Source organism: Tasmannia lanceolata, unplaced genomic scaffold (genome assembly GCF_043159265.1).
Source record: "Tasmannia lanceolata isolate RefF3 unplaced genomic scaffold, GAP_Taslan_0.1 ptg000013l, whole genome shotgun sequence".
Classification (NCBI taxonomy): Eukaryota; Viridiplantae; Streptophyta; class Magnoliopsida; order Canellales; family Winteraceae; genus Tasmannia; species Tasmannia lanceolata.
In genome coordinates, this window is record NW_027518690.1 from 49,271,394 (window position 1) to 49,291,459 (window position 20,066).

The 20,066-nt window shown below is 37.4% G+C and overlaps 1 protein-coding gene across 1 annotated transcript; it reads left to right on the top strand.

The window, feature by feature from the left end:
- Positions 1–8,921: 8,921 nt before the first annotated feature.
- ABCC10 (multidrug resistance-associated protein 14) lies at positions 8,922–20,022 on the top strand. The gene is made up of 14 exons (XM_077395125.1): positions 8,922–9,654; positions 10,425–10,476; positions 11,075–11,115; positions 11,242–13,280; positions 13,749–14,069; positions 14,152–14,238; positions 15,459–16,055; positions 16,162–16,326; positions 16,440–16,734; positions 17,264–17,478; positions 17,599–17,904; positions 18,724–18,787; positions 18,859–19,098; positions 19,417–20,022. The coding sequence occupies exons 3-14, from the start codon at positions 11,100–11,102 to the stop codon at positions 19,533–19,535; spliced, it is 4,464 nt and encodes a 1,487-aa protein (XP_077251240.1). The 5' UTR covers positions 8,922–9,654; positions 10,425–10,476; positions 11,075–11,099; the 3' UTR covers positions 19,536–20,022.
- The last annotated feature ends 44 nt before the right edge of the window (positions 20,023–20,066 follow it).

Here is a 20,066-nt window from a genome sequence, read left to right on the forward strand (position 1 = left end):
AGTACATCCAACCTAAAATTAATAAAACTAAAATTCACCCATTTAAAATCCACTGATAAAAATCCGTTAAAAGCCATTAACCAAAAGACCACTAAAAATTTCAAGTGAAACTAAAACCTTCTAAATAAACAACTTTAAAAGCTACCAAACACACTAAATACCTTCAGATAATAAAAGCTTTAAGAAAACTTTAAAAGTTTCTACAAGCCCAAAAGAATTCGAGATTCCCAAGAGCCGGTGGATTCAAAATTCCTTTAGGAACCCTTAGAGCCCAATTTAGGAACACTGGTGTCGTGTCCTAAGTTTTAGGGAGTCTTAGGTTTTAGGGAGTCCTAGAGTCAGGAGTCCAGCCTCATCACAGACGCTTGCTATGTATAGCAACCGTGCCATAGGTCTAGTTACACTAGTCACCCACTCTTTCCCTAGGACAAGCCTAGTAAACTAGGATGTAGGCTAACCTGCATTAGTCTAAGGGAGAACTTGCATTTAGATAAGAATCATATAGCATCTTAGATGAAATCCTAAGATAATAAAATCCTCAACTTGAATTAAATAACTTCTCCTAAAACTGTTGAAACAGTCAATCCCGTCTAGGTCGGTGTCCTAGTTGAGTTAGGCATAAGTAGCTTAGCTTAGGTGCACCGAACTACGTCGACTCTGATCCCAGTGAGGCTTGGGTACGTAGGCAGCTTGGATGTCTGATGGCATACCACCCGCGAGTCGGCACCACAACAAATTGTGGTGTTTTGTATATTAATTTTCTTGTAAATACTTAATCAAATCACTTAGGGCTTTCCATGAAATTAGAATTCTAGAAGAACCTTCACTTAGATTGAATCCAGACAAATTAATAAATCAAGATACACATTTAGGATTCTCATTGAAATTAGATCATAGGATGCATGTCACTTAGTTCGCACATTAACATAGAGTTGAATGAGCCATTTAAAATAAATTTAAAAGAGTTAGCTTTTGGAATCGAAGACCGATTATCGGGCAGGAATGGTGCATGTGGCGGATAACTCCCCATACCTTCCATTCTCGTAACCAGGTAGCGAGTCTAGATTTCTGGTTAATTTCGGGTCCTAGATCCCACATCTAGGTGGCGACTCTGTCAGTCTCTTTCGTGTGGAATTCGGATTGCCTTAGTGATCCCAAGTTCACATGAAAGACGAATTCAAATCAATAATTAAATGCACACGCCAATCGCGTGGGTACGGGAGACCAAGAGAGAGAGCGCGGCGGCTCGCGCCCCACCCCTCTCGCGGGATCAGGTACCACAATATTTCACATTTTTCTTTACTAGGTTCAATTTTTTCATTTATTAAACCTAAATTACAAAGTCTTTTAATGTAAGGTGCACTTCTATGTCCTAATCTACCATGCCAAATATCAAAGGACTCAACAATGTAAGCAGAAGAAGAGGATACTTTTTCATTCAGGATTTCAAGTACATTAAGAACAAATAAACCATTTGCATTGTAGCCCTTCCCTACAAACACATTATTTTTGCTAATGATTGCCTTGTCTGCTTCAAAAGTGAGCTTTAGTCCATTTTTGTTCAAGAGCGCACTAGACACCAAGTTACGCCGTATATCAGGCACATGCAGCACCTCCTGAAGTGCAAGTACTTTCCCTGAAGTTAACTTCAGCAAGACCTTGCCCTTATCAACGACTTTTGAGGTCTGTGAGTTTCCCATGAAAACTTGATCCCCTTCCTTAACTAAGGTGTAGTTGTAGAAGGAGTTTCGGTTTCCACAAATGTGCTTGGTAGCACCAGTATCCAGAACCCACTCCTTTGAATTTTCCACCAGATTTACCTCAGTCACAACCGCTGCAATCACATCTGCCTCGGTTAAATTAACCTTGGCACTGGACGAACCAGTCTTTCGGTGTCGGCAGTCCTTCTTGTAGTGTCCGGGTTTTCCACATTCAAAACAGACTCCTTTCTTTTTGGGTCCAAATTTCTTGAAGTTCTTTTCCTTCTTCGGTTTCAGATTCTTAGACCCATCATTCTTAGTCTCAACAATGTTTGCCTTAGAGGTATACTCTTTGGCATTTTGTTGCTTATCTTTTAGTCTGTTTTTCTCTTCGATTTTAATCCGAACAACTACTTGGTCTAAGGTCCATTCTTTTGTCTTGTGCTTCATTCTGATTTTAAAATCTTTCCAAGACAAAGGCAGTTTCTCAATAAGAGAACCAGCCACGAATGTGTCAGGTAACTTCATACCTTCCTTAGCCAATTCTCCAATTAGGAATTGATACTCATCTATTTGAGCTGATATAGGTTTCCCATCTTCCATAGCAAAGTCTAAAAAATTCCCTATCACATATTTCCTATTTCCAGCATCCTCTAAATCATATTTAGTTACCAATGCATTCCAAAGATCAGCAGCATGTTCAAATGAATAGTATACGTTATAAAGGTCATTTGACAAACCATTCAAGAGATGGTTCTTGCAAATATAATCAGCATTATTCCAGTTTTCAAAATCAGCAGAATCTTCAGATGGTTTTGATTGTGTAAGAACAAAAGCGGCACCAATTTGTTGTAGAGCAAACAAGATCTGTTGTTTCCATCTTTTATAGTTCAATCCAGTAAAGCGTTCGATCTTGGAAAAATCTGGAATGGTGTTGAGAATTCTGTTCACAACAGAGGTGCGAACAACCGTTGGATTGGAATTCTCAACAGATATGGTATCAACAGAAGTTGGGTTCGGATTATCAGAAGCCATATGATCAGATTTGAAGGATACGATTCTTAAGATTGTTGGACAAATTAGATGTTGTCCAGTAGGGTCTGATATATGGCTTGATTGAATCCAGAAATTAGAAATGGAAATATATCAGTACTTAGCTTTTGTAGAAAACGTTTCTGTAAAACAGATCGAGAAGAAGAAGGCTGAGTCGTGCCACTGGTCACTCTCCTTAAGAATCGTATCTGCCCCCTACCGGTGCAAACCGGGATTCGCGAACCGATGCTCCAAGATAAAACAGCCAAAGTTGGCTCCAGTCCACGTGCACTCGCTGACTGGTCCACCCAGAATCACCGTAGAACTGTGCTCAGATCAGAACGGAGGAAAGGAAGAAGACAAGCAGAAACTTTGATGTTTTTTCTGTAAAAAACTATATCTCCAATGGTGCTGTTCTCTTCTTTTTATAGATGAGAATATGAGTGTTGGAGGATAATTAATCACCATTAAAAGACCAAAACGTTTCTTTTTTAATCACCATTAAAAGACAAAAAACGTTTCTCTCTTAATCACAATTAAAAGACAAAAAACGTTTCTCTTTTAATCACCATTAAAAGACAAAAACGTTTCTCTCTTAATTACCATTAAAAGACAAAAACGTTTCTCTCTTAATTACCATTAAAAGACATAAATGTTTATCTCTTAATTACCATTAAAAGACAAAAATGGTTTTGGTTTTGAAAACACACCACAAGCACACTCACCAAGGTCTTGGGTTCAAGTCCCCACATGCAAAAGTCTTTTGCTTTAAAACAAGAGAGGGAAACATAATTTGAATCTTCCCTCCAAATTAAAAAAAAAAAAAAAAAAAAGCATCTTTGACTTTTCAAATCTTTTTATTATTTTGTTTAAAAATTCTAACAAGATACATAAAAAAACAAGAATTTCTGGACAAGAAAAGCTCCTTGCATCATGTAATGGGGAGCCAAAATAGCTTTCAAATGCAGAGAAGAGGCAAAAAAGTTCTGATACGTGATATCACGGCTCTATCAAGTTCATCTGCTATATTATTGGGGAAGGAAAAGGAATTGACTTCTGACCCAGCCTTGGCACCCAGATGGACCAATTATCTCTCTCCCTGCCCGGAAGATCAGATTTCCCAAGCTATTCACTCTCAGACAAAGATCCATCAAGTTTACACTGATTAATGATAAAAAAACAAAAATGCTGTTGTTGATGATGATGCAAGTGGTGATGTTCCACATAAGTGAATGACAGTAAGAGTTGTGAGATAATCATGTTATTTTCGTGAAGGTGATTTTTTGTCCCATCCTATTGGAGCTTTCTTCGCTTCCTTTTTCTGACTATTGGTGTGTAAGAGGGCAGTACGACCACAAAAAATGTTTCTTTTTTCATTTGGTAAATGTAAATGGAAGGAGCTTTACTAAAGTTGTAAGTTAGTGCCTAACTGCCAATGATAATGGCTGCAAATTAACATGCAACGTGGTTGTCATTGTCTCTTTCCCTACGGACCAAAAAGAAAAAGGTCTCTTTCCCTCAAAGGTCACGTGAATTAGCTTTGGTAAAATGTGGGCCTTTGTCTCTCTTTTTTTTTTATTTTTTATTTTTTCTATTTGAGGTTTGAGGGCTTCAACATCATCACACAGGGACCAGTTTAGGGACCCGTTTAGTGGTGTAAATGAGACCTTGAAGTTGTGGTAATTCCTATGCTATTGGGTTTATTTTATATCCATGTGTATAGGATTGAAATCCTCTGTTTATGCCAAAAATAACTTTAATTGAGAGGGTATATATATATATATATATAATACAAGGAGGGTGGTCAATCCTAGTGATTTATTCAAGATTAAACTATACCCATCCGCGTTAGTTTTTGCTTTCAAGAATTGATTTCCAATTCAAAAATGCAATTTTGAGTCTAATATAAAATTAAGCTAGCTTTTAAGAGTGAGTTCTAACTAGGTCCCAATAGTTTCCAATCTCGCAATCATGTTTGGGCCCAGTAAAACCTTGATTTACTTCCTGATCTGGCTCAAAGAACCTATTGATGAGTCCTTCAGTCCTTGGGTCATGTTATTATACAATAGTTAAAGAACACTACATGTCTTAACAAGGAAATCCCCTTACAAACCTTTACTTCTGGCTTTTAAGTAGTAATAAGACAAAACGTGTAAAAAACAATAAAAAATTACTGCTGATTATATAATACTTAAAGATGGTCTTAAGTCTTAACAAAGGAGATCTCCTTACCAACTTTTAGCTAGCTCTTTGTTTTTTTTATGGGGCCTATTGTTTTCCTTTTACATTTGCTTGTTTCTCTCTTCTGCTTTCCACCTTTGTTCTCTTGTCCAGACAGTTTCAATCAAATTAATGCATTAAACTACTTCCACATTAATGTCACCAATCTATAGTGAGTAATAAAGGTGAGAAAAATAAGTCTTGGATTGCGATATTTTACTTGGCTTTACTGCTTGATTAGTTCCGTGTAAGATTTGAAAAACAAGAGAGACAGAGAAAAGAAATGGAATAAGTGAGATTGAATCCATTGTCATACCCAAAAAACTTAAGCTATGCATGCTGGAATTGCATCTACGTAATCGGTGACGAAACCAGACTTCGTATGTGCAATGACAAAAATATCCCTGGTGTCCTTTATATTTTGCCTTGTAATATGGGTCCCCCTGGCATGAGGCTGTGAGGAAAGGGCCAATATTGTCAACCTCATGTTTGAAGATTGGCACCCCTCTTCTCTTTATTTAACATCATACATCTAGTGGCCCCATCGTTGATGGATCTCGTGTCGAAAAGTTGCACTACTAGGACCAACATAACTGTCAAAATCAATGGACATTTGAACACCAACCGTACGTAAAAATCATCCTACGGATGTAATTTTCAGATCACAATCAATTTAAAATTGGTCCCACTATTTGTGTGGTCAATATTATTGAATTTGTTAGAATATGTTAGAAGATAAAGATATGAATAGAGAAAGGTAATTGTAATATACAAAATCCAATACCCTAATGATCCAATGGATTGTATTAAATGTAATAATTATAATATCGCCCCTCGAACGTATGTGGGTTGAAAATTGACATACATTTTGGTTATAATAAAATGTCTCCCATTAAAAACATAAGACAGAATCTGCGAAGATTATTGAACCCTTCTCGTCAGGGTAGCTCCTAGAGATCCTCCGGTACTCTATCGGAAGCCACGCAGCTGTCGTAGATATCGTTCGATCAATCGCCGATCATGACTATGCCCGGTGTAAGCGCTTTATTAATGGGCATGTAAGAAAATGTGAGATCTCATCATATCTCACTGATTAGGTTGAGATCTCACCTATTCTAACTGGGTTATTGTATAAGAACCCGACCCAATTTTGTAAGTATTGTCGAGTTCTGGGTCGCCTCCCTCCCGGTTTTATTTTCCAGCAGTACTATCATGTTATTGATTTTGGATTTTCAAAATCTTATGTTTTGCCATAGTTTAGTGTTTTGGAAATTGTTTTCTCAAAAGCGTTTGGGAAAGAAAATATTTTCTAGGAAAGATTTGCTTTTTACAAAAGGATATAGAAGTGTAGTTGTAAAGATAGTCCTGTATCGAATGTTGAAAAGGAAAGAGAAGGGCTTATAAAGCATTACCCTTCTCTACTAGGTGTGTTCATTATTCGGTTATAACCGAATAACCGGTTCAGTTTTTTTTCTTTTCGGTTCAGTTTCGGTTTTTTGTTTTTGGAAATTCGGTTATTCGGTTTCGGTTATCTCAAAAAAATAAAATAACTGCAACCATGGATGAAAATCATGGTTAACCGAATAACTGAAATTATGGATGAAAACCATTTTTTTCCAAAAAAAAGTGCTATATGTGCACTCCGTAGGATGATCAAAACCATCCATTTGATTGATCACAACTTAATTAGGTTGTGCTCAAAAAATCATTTCGATCTGATGATCCTAGCCCTCCGATCCATACCAAGATTTTCCTTTTTTCCCTCTTTTTTCTCCCACAATTCGGCCGAATAACCGAATTGTTAATCGGTTCGGTTTTTAGGAATTTCGGTTCGGTTACCGAAATTTGATAACCGAAATTATTTCGGTTATCAAATTTCTGTTTATTCGGTTCGGTTATAACCGAATAACTACCCATATTCTCTACTACTTGTTTGGTTGCACATTTGGTTGAACCCGCGGGACGGTGATTCGAGTCGGGCCGAACGGTCGGCCCAGCGGGCCCAGTGCGCTCCAACAGCTACCGTAGATGATTGATCTAGCGGTTGCGGGGTTGGAGGGAGGTTTTACCCAAACCAACAGTCACTCCAGGTATCTAGAAATATTTCAGTAAGGCTTGAAGTTTGTGAAGGGCACCATCAAACATTAGTAGGATTTTCCACTCGATGACCTAATCTCATATGGATGGCAACAAGAGAAAATTCAAAAGCATGCCCATTTCCTACATATAGATGGCTACTTATACGATGATGACACCGGAAGGGAATCTTATCGTGGATTGTTGCCAAAATTGTTACAGTGGCAGTGTCATATTTATATAATGGCACTATTCACTTTGTTTTACACTTCCTTATTTGCAAACAATAAATGGATGAATTAGCTCCTTCAACCAACTAATGCACTAGTCCCACTGAAGCAATATCAGAGGGAGGATGCATCGGATAGATAGGACTTCAAAATATAGGCAAATTCGTGGAAAGCCATTTCGCTGCTGCCCCCCCCCCCCCCCTTTATGCCACATGTGGCTCCGCCCCTCCTCTGAATACGCATAAAGTCACTTTCTACAAGGAGAAAGTGATTTTATGTACAAATAAAATTGGTACATATGAATAATTTTGCATTTTTATGGTTATATTGAATCCTAAGCTCATAATATGGATTTAACATTGCTCTTAAGAATCTAAAACCTTCATCATTAGATTTGGTAATATCTAGGGGGATGTAGATATGCCGTGTTAAGTTTTTATTTGTTTTCGAGAAATGATATCTGGGCCAAAGGGTTTTGAACTTTTGATAAACATGCGCTTCACTCGTGTAGTATTTAAAGGGATGTCAGAAGATATTACGGTTCTCGAAAAACTCTTAAAGCCTTTTAAATACTAAAAAAAAAACAAGTGGAGCGCATGTTTATCAAGACACTAGCGCATATATCATTTCCCTTGTTGTTTCTTCCTTCTAGAGGTCACTTTATATTTTCCTTCTGTGCATGCATTAGAAAGCAAGTCACTTTTCATTTTTCTTTATGCTCTGTTTGGTTGCCGGATTTTTTTCGTTCTTAGGAGTTTTGTGGGAGAGTAAGTTAAATTTTAGTCCCATCCCATGTTTGGTTGCCTTTTAGCACTAGGTTTATTTTAATCCCACTCTTGTAATGATTACTTGTGGGGTGAATTTTTTAATCCCACTTTTGTAATGATTGCCTTTTCATCCCATCCCAAGATAACCCCAGGAACAAAAATAAACTCAGGAACCAAAAATAAGCTTGAGAAGAATTTTTTTCTACCCAACCTATCAAGCAACCAAACAAAGGTTTTTTTTTTCCCACCATATCTCCCAGGGTATTTTTTTTCTCCCACATAACCAAACATGGGATTTTATTTTACCAGGATACTTCCAGGATTTTTTTTTTCCCACCTATCTCCTAGGGTATTTTTTTTCTCCCACATAACTCCCGGGACCAAAAAAAACCTGGCAACCATACAGAGCCTTTATGCTCTGTTTGGATGCTAGGTTTTTTTTGTTCCCAGGATTTATGTGGGTAAAGTTTTAGTGGTCACATCAGCTTTTTCTTGCTGACATCAGCAAAATCTTCTCTTGAAAATGGTGTTCTCTCTTTCTCTCTCTACCCTCTCTCTCCACTCATCATAATATCTTTCTCTAATTAATACTTGTCCCCTCTTTTGTCTCCTACCTTTACCCACATAAATCCCAGGTAAAAAAAAAACCCGGCATCCAAACAGAGCATTAGAGTTTTGAGTTTTGAGTATGCATTAGAAAGTTTTTCAGGATCTTGTCTGTTCCTGGAAAGGACAAAAATGTCATTTTCGACCGACTTATGTGTCAAAATTGTGAAGAGTTCCTGCGAATTGGCTATCCTGTTTGCTATATCTTCAATTATTTTATTAGCTCTTCATTGATCTTGCTCAGGTAACGTTTTTTCCTAGTTTTAACCTGAATTGTGGGCAGACTTTAAGGTTTTTTGACGTGAAATCACGTTAATAGTGGGGCGCATTATCCTACATGGGGGTGAAAAAAATCATCACGCCCTAACATAAAAAATCAGATCTTCAACTATACAGTCGGTGGCAGTTCATAAGTCATTAATGGCACCCTAACCCGCCCTCTACGTCTCTCTACCTCTCGATTCTCGTACTCGTGGCGCACGTTATTAACTCCCTCCGCCCTAGAATAGCGTTAGTTAGAGACTAGCATTGCACAAAAGTACGGTGGCTACTAGACAGGAGATTGCCGTATAAATAAAAGGAAAACACTGAGAAATTTCAGCCACAAAAAAAAAAAAAAAAAAAAAAAAAGAGAAAGAAAGCTGATTTTCATTAATTTCCATAAATTTAGGAACTTTCGTGGAGAGAGAGAGTCTCTGATTCTGTCATACATCATTTTGGTTTATTCAATTGAAGAAGAAACGACAGAGATTTCGCATAAAACGATCTCTTTTGTATTTGCTTTGAAGACGTGAGCCATGACGACACAAAAACTTAACTATAAGACGTGTTCTATTAGGACTTCTCGTAAAAAAAAAATCCTATCTCGTTCTCGATTCTCTTTCAAGAATCGGAGAATCGGAGAATCGGTGAACTTTCGAAAGTAAAAAGATCGGTGTTTATATCTAGATCTCAAAGATTTTGCTCCGAAGTTTCTCGAGCAAGGAATATTTCAGGATTATGAAGCGAATTTTGAGTGATCTGGTTAGAACCTTTTTTTTTTTTTAATCTTTTGAACTTTTTCCCACGCTATTTTAAAATTTTCAACAACCGATCTTGAATCCTTTTTGAGTTTGGAGTGACATGCAAGCAGAGTTGATTCTGAATTCAGATTTTATCTTTTTCACTTAGTCGGAGCTTTGGCGCTTTTTGCAGATTTAAAAAAAATAAATCGTAGTTTTGTAGAATTTGTGATTTTGATGTGTTTAGTTGAACTCTGTTTTGTTTTTTGAATTTTTTTCACGGATAGTTCTTCTGATTCTTGCTCCATTCACTTCAGTTTTTTTTTTTTTTTAAAAAAAAATTTGAATCAAGATACTGTTTATTGTTTGAATGAATGCGATTCGAATAAAATTGGAGCTGATTTTGATTTCAAGGTTTAAACCTCAGCACTACTGATTGGAAAGACATGAGTGAATGCGATTGGAATAAAATTAGTGCTGAAACAAAGAATGTGTTCTTTAAGTTATTTCCAAGTGTTTGCTATGCGTTTGAAGAAATTCAGAACCTTTTTTTAAAAAAAATTTAGATCTTTTGAACTTTTTTCCATGCTATTTTAAAATTTTCTACAACTGCTTGATTCGGAATTCAGATTTCATCTTTTTTCGACTGAACAAGGTATCCTGATCGTTAAAGATTGAAGAATTTTGGTCATCTTGTGATTTTTTTACCATTTGTATAGGTCTCTAGGTTAATGCAATTTTTTCTGTGGTAGCTATGTGTGCAAAATGTTTAATGATTCACTTTCTCATCAGGTCTGGTGCTGAAACAAAGAATGTGTTCTTTCAACTGCTGAATTGTTAATAGGTATGTGGTTCCTAAGTTCTGTGTTGATTTTTAGTTGAAGCTTTGTCAAATTTGTGATGCTGAAAATGAAATGTCCAACTATGTGTAAGCATGTATTCTTTGCCTTTCCAAAAAAAATAAAAATAAAATAAAATATGTGTAAGCATGATTGCCTTGTCAAATTAGTGATGCTAAAATGTCCAACTACTTGTAATACTTGGTTGATAAAAAATGGAAAAGGGAACAGCTTCCAATGATTTACCTACTGTTACTAAACAAACAGTAAGTGCTATCTCAATTAACTAGAGTAGATGAATGCCAGATTCATCTTGGATATTAACTCGAGAAGACGAGTGCAAGATCGATCCCCGAAATTAGCTCGAGTTGTTGATGTTTGTAGTTCTTTGTCTGTTCCCTACTGTAGCCAGCTTCACAGATATATGTTCTGGTTTCACAAAATGAACTGGTTTTATTCCCTTACTTTGGAACGATAATTTGATTAAGGGACTTATGATTCCAATATCTTCTCCTCAAAGCTCTTAATTTTGCATTTTTGGTGTAGTCCCGATTGTTCAGAGAAAAATGCATCTTATTAGAGTTCCATTCTGAATCAATGCAGGCTTCAAGAAAAGGGATAAAGCACGATGGAGGCTTTCACAGGTAACTCTATCTACTGTTTTTCTGTAGCTGTTTTTGAATCACTTAAACCCAAAATTGTATAGTGCTTTAATTTTTCCATTTCACGCATTTGAAATCTCCATCCCTGACTGTTTTGAACCTGTTTAGGTGCCTGGGTGGCTTTATGTGGGGAGTCTAATTGCTCGCATAATGGTGGAAAGACTTGCACTCCTAGATTTCTGGAAATTGTCGATCCTTTCTCATGTATCAACCATATATTGGTCATTTCTATTGATATGCTGCTCTTGTTCATGCTCTTTTTCAATTTTGTTTGCAAGGCAACATCAAGAACAATTCAGATGCGCACAGATTTTCAAGTCTTTTCGCCATTGCAAATATTTTCTGCAATTTTCAATGGCATTTTGGGATTGGTTTACTTTATCCTAGGGGTCTGGATCTTGGAAGAGAAGCTAAGGAAGGGACAAGCTGTAGTACCCCTGCATCAGTGGCTAGTGGTGTTAATTCAGGGCCTCACTTGGGTGTTGCTGGGTTTAACTGCTAGTCTTAGGCCAGGACAACTTCCAAAGGCCTTTGTGAGGCTTTGGTCAACAATTGTGTGCTTGTTAGCAGTGTTCCTCTTTGGTTCATCCCTTTGGGTATTAGTTATAGATAGAGAAGCATCAATCAAGACTGTTCTAGATCTTTTATCTTTGCCAGGGGCAATTCTATTGGTGTTTTCCACTGTTAAAGGATCCAAGTACGTAGATTTTGGTCAAAACATTAATGAATCTCTTTATATGCCCTTGAATGGTGAAGCCAATGGTGACAAAAATGATTCAGACAGTTATGTGACCCCTTTTTCCAGTGCTAGTTTTCTTAGTAGGATGTCTTTCTGGTGGTTGAATCTTTTGTTGAGAAAGGGTTGGGAGAAGACCCTAGAGGAAAAAGATGTACCCCAACTGCGTAAGGTAGATCGAGCTGAAAGCTGTTACTTGTTGTTCTTAGAGAAATTGAACCTACAAAAACAAAAGAAACAATCTAACCTGCCTATATTGTGGACAATAGTTTCCTGCCATAAGAGAGAAATTCTAGTTTCAGGGTTATTCGCGTTTCTAAAAATAGTTACTGTATCTGCTGGTCCACTGATTCTTAATACCTTTATTAAGGTTGCTGAAGGGGAAGGGACTTTTAGATATGAGGGTTACTTGTTGGCTGGAGGATTGTTCTTCGCGAAATGTTTAGAGTCCCTATCGCAAAGGCAGTGGTATTTCCGGACTAGATTGATCGGCCTTCAAGTAAGATCTCTGCTATCAGCAGCTATTTATCAGAAGCAATTGAGGCTGTCAAATGTGGCTAAATTGACACACTCATCTGGAGAGATAATGAACTATGTCACTGTAGATGCTTATAGAATAGGGGAATTCCCATTCTGGTTTCACCAGACCTGGACAACAAGTCTCCAGCTCTGCTTTGCTTTGGCAATTCTCTTCCGCGCAGTTGGACTTGCAACGATCTCATCCCTGGCTGTCATCGTACTCACAGTGCTCTGCAATGCTCCATTGGCCAAATTACAGCATAAATTTCAAACGAAACTCATGGAAGCACAAGATGAAAGGCTGAAGGCTATAACTGAGGCTCTTATGAACATGAAAATACTGAAGCTCTATGCATGGGAAACCTATTTCAAAGGAGTTATAGAGGGGTTGAGGAAAGAGGAATACAAGTGGTTGTCAGCATTTCAGATGCGAAAAGCATATAATGGCTTTCTCTTTTGGTCATCTCCTGTGTTGGTCTCAGCTGCTACTTTTGGAACTTGTTATCTCCTTCAAGTTCCTCTCTATGCTAGCAATGTTTTCACCTTCGTTGCAACTTTACGACTTGTTCAGGACCCAGTGAGATCAATCCCTGATGTTATTGGAGTTGTAATCCAAGCAAAGGTTGCGTTTGCACGAATAGTTAAGTTTCTGGAGGCCCCAGAGCTGGAGACTGGACATATCAGGAAGAAATTTGATGGGGATCTCAAGCACTTGATTATGATCAAGTCATCTAATTTTTCATGGGAAGGGAATTTGTTGAAACCCACACTGAGGAATATAAATTTAGAAGTTAAACCTGGTGAAAAGGTGGCAATCTGTGGAGAGGTAGGCTCAGGAAAATCAACCCTCCTAGCAGCAATTCTTGGAGAGGTTCCAAACATCGAGGGCATGGTAAGTTCTTATCATCCATCAACTTTTTGTTCTCATGATTCATTGAGAAGGAAAAGATCTTGACAATGTGAGAACTCTGCATTTTTCCAATGCTTCCTTGACGTGCTGCTTTTTGGTAACGCGTGTGTTGGCATGTAATGAGACACTTATCGACTCGTAATAGCATGCCTAGATATTCCTCCATACTACAAATTATTTTCATCTCTGAAATGTGTACTCAACAAAATGATTAGTTTATTATTTTTTTATTAGACCTACAACACAAGTACATGTGGTCAAACTATTACTGTCTCATTCAAAATTTTTATTTATTATTTATTTTTCCTTTTATTTTCTAACGCTTGAAGTTGTTTTGTGCTTAAGCAATGCATGTGCCTATTTAGAATTCGTGTCTCCCCAGTTCCTTCACAGTATAAACAGCTTGTAATGGCAAACTTGTAATGCATCTCTTTCTGCTTAACATTACAGGTTCAAATTTGTGGAAGAATAGCATATGTTTCTCAGACAGCATGGATCCAGACAGGAACGATACAAGAGAACATATTATTTGGGTCTCCCATGGATAGGCAAAGGTACCGAGATGTGTTGGAGAAGTGTTCATTGCTAAAAGACCTTGAGATGTTACCTTTTGGAGATCTTACTGAAATAGGAGAGAGAGGAGTAAACCTAAGTGGTGGTCAAAAGCAGCGAATTCAACTTGCTCGTGCAGTGTATCAGAATGCAGATATATACCTCTTGGATGATCCATTCAGTGCAGTTGATGCTCACACAGCTACAAGCTTATTCAATGTAATAGTAGTTCCTTCCAAAATGCAGTGAATACTCCTCCATTAACTGGATTATAATCAACTCTAACTTGAGCTCTGCACAGGAATGTGTCATGGGTGCTCTATCAGGGAAGACGGTCTTGCTAGTGACTCACCAAGTAGATTTCCTACCGGCATTTGATTCTATTTTGGTAAGTGAGCATACCTCCCAGCTCCTTTATCCCGCATCTTCCAAGATATATATATATATATATATATATATATATATATATATATACACTAGTAAAAAACCCCGTGCGATGCACGGGCCGACAAAGAACTATACGGACCACATCATAGGTTGATCCAAACCGTCCATGTGATGGAACACAACATAAGTAGGTTGTGCCCCAAAAATCATTTCCATAGGCTGATCCTAGCCCTCCAATCTATAGAGGTTTCCATAATATGTTGTTCCTCTTAAATCGGATGGTTAAGATCACCCTATAGATTTTTTTATTAAAAAAGCATAAAGGAGGGGGTAAGATTGAAATTATGTGGCTTTATAGGTTGATCCAAACCGTCCATGTGATGGAACACAACATCAATTGGTTGTATCCATAAAATCATTTCCATAGGTTGATCCTAGCCCTCCAATCGATATAGGCTGATCCTAGCCCTCCAATCGATAGAGGTTTCCATAATTGTTGTTCCTCTTCAGGTGCCCCGAATCCGTCAATATTTTACAAGTGTCCTGCATGAGTAATATAAAGTAGTTCTTTCATCATTGTTTTATGTCTTTACCTCTTCTCGGTAGTTTTTTCCGTAATTGTGATAGACAGGTACCTTGTGTCGGTACTTTTCGTATGTAGATTACAATTTTACCTTCACATAGATAGTATGTACAAATATGTAGGGAGGGCAAAAAACGGTAAAAATCATCCCCATTGACGTGTTAAATGGACAATAATTCTCCCTTTTCTCTTCTGCTATATAGTATTAGATATATATTTTCTATTCCTTAATTATCTTAGTTTATGATCCTACATCATAACCATCAATCATTTAGAAGTACCAAGTTTCTTCACTTGTTATGATGCCCATGACCGTGCTAGCCTGAAAGTTCCATTCCATCCGTAGATTCTTTTGGGCAAATATCACGGACCCCACTTATGAATAAGTAGACAGAAGCTAACATGAACTTTCTCATCTACTAAAATACATTGAAAATTTGAACCAAGTACCTCGTATATTATCGGAATTACAAAATTTAAATCGAGGACATTTAATCATTTACTGGGTTTCTGGTCAATCAGAAAAAATCACTGTTGTATTTACCAATTTGCTCATTAGTTGTGCCCTGGATAATCTGAAGATTAATAACATGCAAGCAAATAGCAATTTGAGATAATTATATGCTGTTTTTTGACAGTTACTTTCAGACGGGGAAATCTTGTGTGCTGCTCCTTTTCCAGAGTTATTGGCATCTACTAGAGAATTTCAGGACCTTGTCAATGCACACAAAGACACTGCTGGTTCTGAAAGGCTTTCCAAGGTTGTGTCCCCTCAAAGGCACGAATTATCCATGACAGAGATCAAGAAGACATATGCTGACAAACAGCAGAGCACGGGCATCGCATCAACGAGAGATCAGTTGATTAAAAAAGAGGAGAAAGAGACGGGAGATACTGGTCTGAAACCTTATTTACAATATTTGAATCAGAACAAGGGTTACATATACTTCTCCTTGGCAACCCTTTCGCATCTCACATTTGTGGTTGGCCAGATCTTACAGAACTCTTGGATGGCTGCAAATGTTCAGAACCCTCAAGTCAGCAGATTGAGACTAATCGCAGTGTACTTGGCAATTGGATGTATCTCGGTAGTTTTTTTATTATCTAGATCTGTCTGTGTAATTGTTTTGGGTCTCGAATCGTCAAAATCTTTATTTTCTCAGCTGCTAAACTCTCTGTTCCGTGCGCCAATGGCTTTTTTCGACTCAACACCTCTGGGAAGGATACTGAGTCGGGTAAGCATGTCGATCACATTACTCCCAGTTATCTTTAGAGAACTTGTGGAAAGTTTTTTCTATTATAATGAATTGAAGTACTCATCCTTTTATTTTCCTAATACAGGTCTCCTCAGATCTAAGCATTGTCGATCTTGATGTGCCATTCAGTTTTGTCTTTGCTGTTGGTGCCACTTTAAATGCATACAGCAATCTCGGAGTATTGGCTGTTGTTACCTGGCAAGTCTTATTTGTATCCATACCAATGGTCTATCTGACCATCCGATTACAGGTAATGCATGAAAAACTCCATGAGGTTTGTTTTAGGGATCTGGAAGGTTTTGTACTTGAGTTTGTTTGGTTTCTTGAGAAGTAACTCTTGTGGGATTTTAATGTCATCAATAGAGCTACTACTTTGCGTCTGCAAAAGAATTGATGCGGATCAATGGCACGACAAAATCTATGATTGCAAATCATCTAGGCGAATCAATATCTGGAGCGATGACAATTAGAGCTTTTGAGGAAGAAGATCGGTTTTTTGCTAAGAATCTTAACCTCATCGACAAGAATGCTAGTCCATTCTTCCACAATTTTGCAGCGAATGAGTGGTTGATCCAGCGTTTGGAAACTATGAGTGCTGCTGTACTTTCCTCCTCGGCACTTGTCATGACTCTGCTTCCAACAGGAACTTTCAGCTCTGGTGAGTATATCTTCTTCTCATTAAGTCTTTAGGTATTACACCATGTATGCTTATAATGTTACATACCCTGAGTATATGTTGTGAATTTTTAGCCTTATAATTATAGAATATTAGAAACACCCTTATTGTTGTAGGATCTATCAGAACTTCTTCACATTTTAAAAATTGGCTAAGCACAGTTTATGAAAGTACCATTCAAAAACAAAAAAAACAAAAACCAGTTTATGAAAGAGACTGAACATGTTTTTTCTTTTCTTTCTTTTCTTTTTCTGCTCAAACGAGAGATGCTTTTGTCTATATAGAAATTATTGAGGCCAAGGAATCGCCTGGATAACAAACACAATAATTATGCATATATGCAGGTCTGCGTATCCTTGTACTCTCCGACACCGATAAACATATTAGACATATACTTTATTATCATTTTCTTTCCCAATTTTATTGATAGCGAAACAAGTTCACCTAGTTGAGGTTCTTGGAGGTAATATGGTGTACTAATGATCCAATGGGTTACAATCTTCTGATGCAGGATTTATCGGGATGGCATTGTCTTATGGTCTTTCGTTAAACATGTCCCTTGCTTTCTCTATTCAAAATCAGTGTACACTTGCAAATTACATCATCTCGGTAGAAAGGCTAAATCAGTACATGCATATTCCTAGTGAGGCCCCTGAAGTCATAGAAGGCAACCGACCCACACCCAGTTGGCCTGCTGTTGGTAAAGTGGAGTTCCGAGATTTGAAGGTAAAGTCAAATAAAAGTGTAAATAATTTTTTTCCTTCATTTCATTTAGAAGCCCTTGTGTGGGAGTCACAACTTTACCATTTATCAACACCATTATTCTGAGAAATCATTGTTAAGCAGATCAGATACAGGCCCGATACTCCACTTGTTCTTCGGGGCATCAATTGCACGTTTGAAGGAGGCCATAAGATTGGGATAGTCGGCCGAACTGGCAGCGGGAAGACGACTCTTATTGGTGCGTTGTTTCGCCTGGTTGAGCCAGCAGGGGGAAAAATAATCATAGATGGCATTGATATCTCCACCATTGGACTTCATGATCTGAGATCACGTTTTGGGATCATTCCTCAAGATCCAACCCTTTTTCATGGAACTGTCAGATTCAATTTGGATCCCTTAGAAGAACATACTGATGCAGAAATTTGGGAGGTAATATTACCCGTGATTTGTTGATGTTGTTGCTTTTCAAAATAAGAAAAGAGGAAGCACTGAGGCCCTGTTTGGATTGCAAGAAAAATATTTGAATTTTTTTTTTTGTCTGACTATAGTTAATTTAGAGGGATATCATTATAAATAAAAGGTCCCTCTAGATAAAAATTGAATAGGGTAGGTTCAAGTTATATTTTTTCATGTGTTAAAAAAGTAGGAAATTTTAGAAATATTTTTTCTTTCCAAACTTCTTCAGAAAATTCCTGCAATCCAAACAGGGCCTAAAGTTCTTGGGAAAATGAATGGAACATTCCTTCTACGTACATTGTTTTAAGTACTCGACTCACCTTAGACATTGGCCTCCTAATTTCTGAGTTTTATTGGGAGGAGGCAATGAAAAGCTCGCTAATTCTCAGCTGGATTTTTATAAAATTGGAATCTGGACTTACAAGTGGGGGCTTAAGCCAAATAAAGTTGGCTTGGGTGAGTTCCAAGTTGGCAATGGGTTTTCACCATTGATATAATAAATTCGGTGGAAATATCATTAAAAAAATCGTTAAGTGCTCTTGATGTTTTATGAGTTATGACTATACTTACAAGAAATTTAGTTACTGAAAGTCTAAAACATATTTTTGTGACAACATTATTACTGTAAAGTGTTTTGCCTGATTCAAATGGTAAATTTTTTATTACTTGGAAACCCGCAACAGATCTGATAAATCCTTCCTGGAATGATTGAGTTGTTGTAATTTTATTATCACTAGCTCGGATCACTATCAGTTGGCCACTGCTAACAGTGTATTTTCTTTAATGTCAAAGGTTCTTGGAAAGTGTCAGCTACAAGAGGCTATTCAAGAGAAAGAAGAGGGTCTGGATTCACTGGGTAAGTCTTAACCAAAATATAATTCCTTTTGTTTTTAAATGTAAGACTGCTATAACATTCTGATACTGCAGTAGTACAAGACGGATCAAATTGGAGTATGGGGCAGCGGCAATTATTTTGCTTGGGCCGTGCTTTGTTAAGAAGAAGTCGGATATTGGTGCTTGATGAAGCAACAGCGTCAATTGACAATGCAACAGATTTGATTCTTCAGAAAACTATAAGGACAGAATTTGCTCAATGCACTGTAATCACAGTTGCCCACAGAATACCTACTGTGATGGACTGCACCATGGTGCTTTCTATCAGTGACGGTGAGTTTCTTCTTCCCTCTTAAGTCTAAACAATAACTTGTACAAGGTCTCAATGTCCTGCTAAATATTCTAAGTAAATTACTAAAAGTAATGGGAACAATCCTGAAAGTCACCTTTAAACGGTTTTCATGATTGATCGTCTTTGTTGAAAAAATAAAAATTTTAAAATCAATTTATTTATGGCATCCCGGTTCAACCGAGATTGAACCATGGGTGGACCTTTTCCAGTTCAATCACCAGTCCCGTTTTGAAAACATTGATGTTCTGTACAAGTGCTTTTGTTAAAACCTTAAAGAGTTATGTTCTTTTTTCTTCCAGGAAAGCTAGTAGAGTATGATGAGCCGATGAAGCTGATGAAAAGAGAGGGATCGCTGTTTGGGGAGCTTGTCAAAGAATACTGGTCTCACAGTGCAAATGCTCCGCAGATAAAATTCTGATAAAAATAACTCGACTTTTCTTTTTGCCTTTGGTTCAAAGAGGGAAGGAAATGAATATAAGGAGCCCCAAGACTGCTCTTTTCCATGCAGAGGATGCAATTTCTCTCCTCTACTGTTTTAAGTCATCTCAATCTTGTTTGTAGACAGTTGAAAATCAACAACTAGTCTTCATACAACTTCAGCAAGTTCAGATCACAGATCTCTCTCCTTCGTTATTTTAAGTCATCTCAATCTTTTCTGAAGATAGTTTGCATATCAACGACTAATCTTCATACAACTTTAGCTAGTTTCAGATCACCAGAAGGCCCTTTAGATACCAACAGAAAAATTTCCAGAGCCTGTAGTATATGTTTGATTGAGACTAAGCTTGGGAATTCAAACAGCAGATTCATAGCAGTAAGTTACTGATTATTTACAGATTGTATTAATAGAAAGTCACATTCTAAGATTTCCATAGCATGGTTAAATCCCAAAATATGTGCTCGTATCACTTGTGAATTCCAAACTGACATATGTCCATTGGTTGCAATG

What these genes read in the sequence shown, in the direction of transcription:
- ABCC10 (XM_077395125.1), top strand. An exon ending in AACAGGAACTTTCAGCTCTG is followed by an intron (nt 16,735 to 17,263) that starts GTGAGTATATCT and finishes CTTCTGATGCAG; the next exon opens with GATTTATCGGGATGGCATTG. An exon ending in TGGAGTTCCGAGATTTGAAG is followed by an intron (nt 17,479 to 17,598) that starts GTAAAGTCAAAT and finishes ATTGTTAAGCAG; the next exon opens with ATCAGATACAGGCCCGATAC.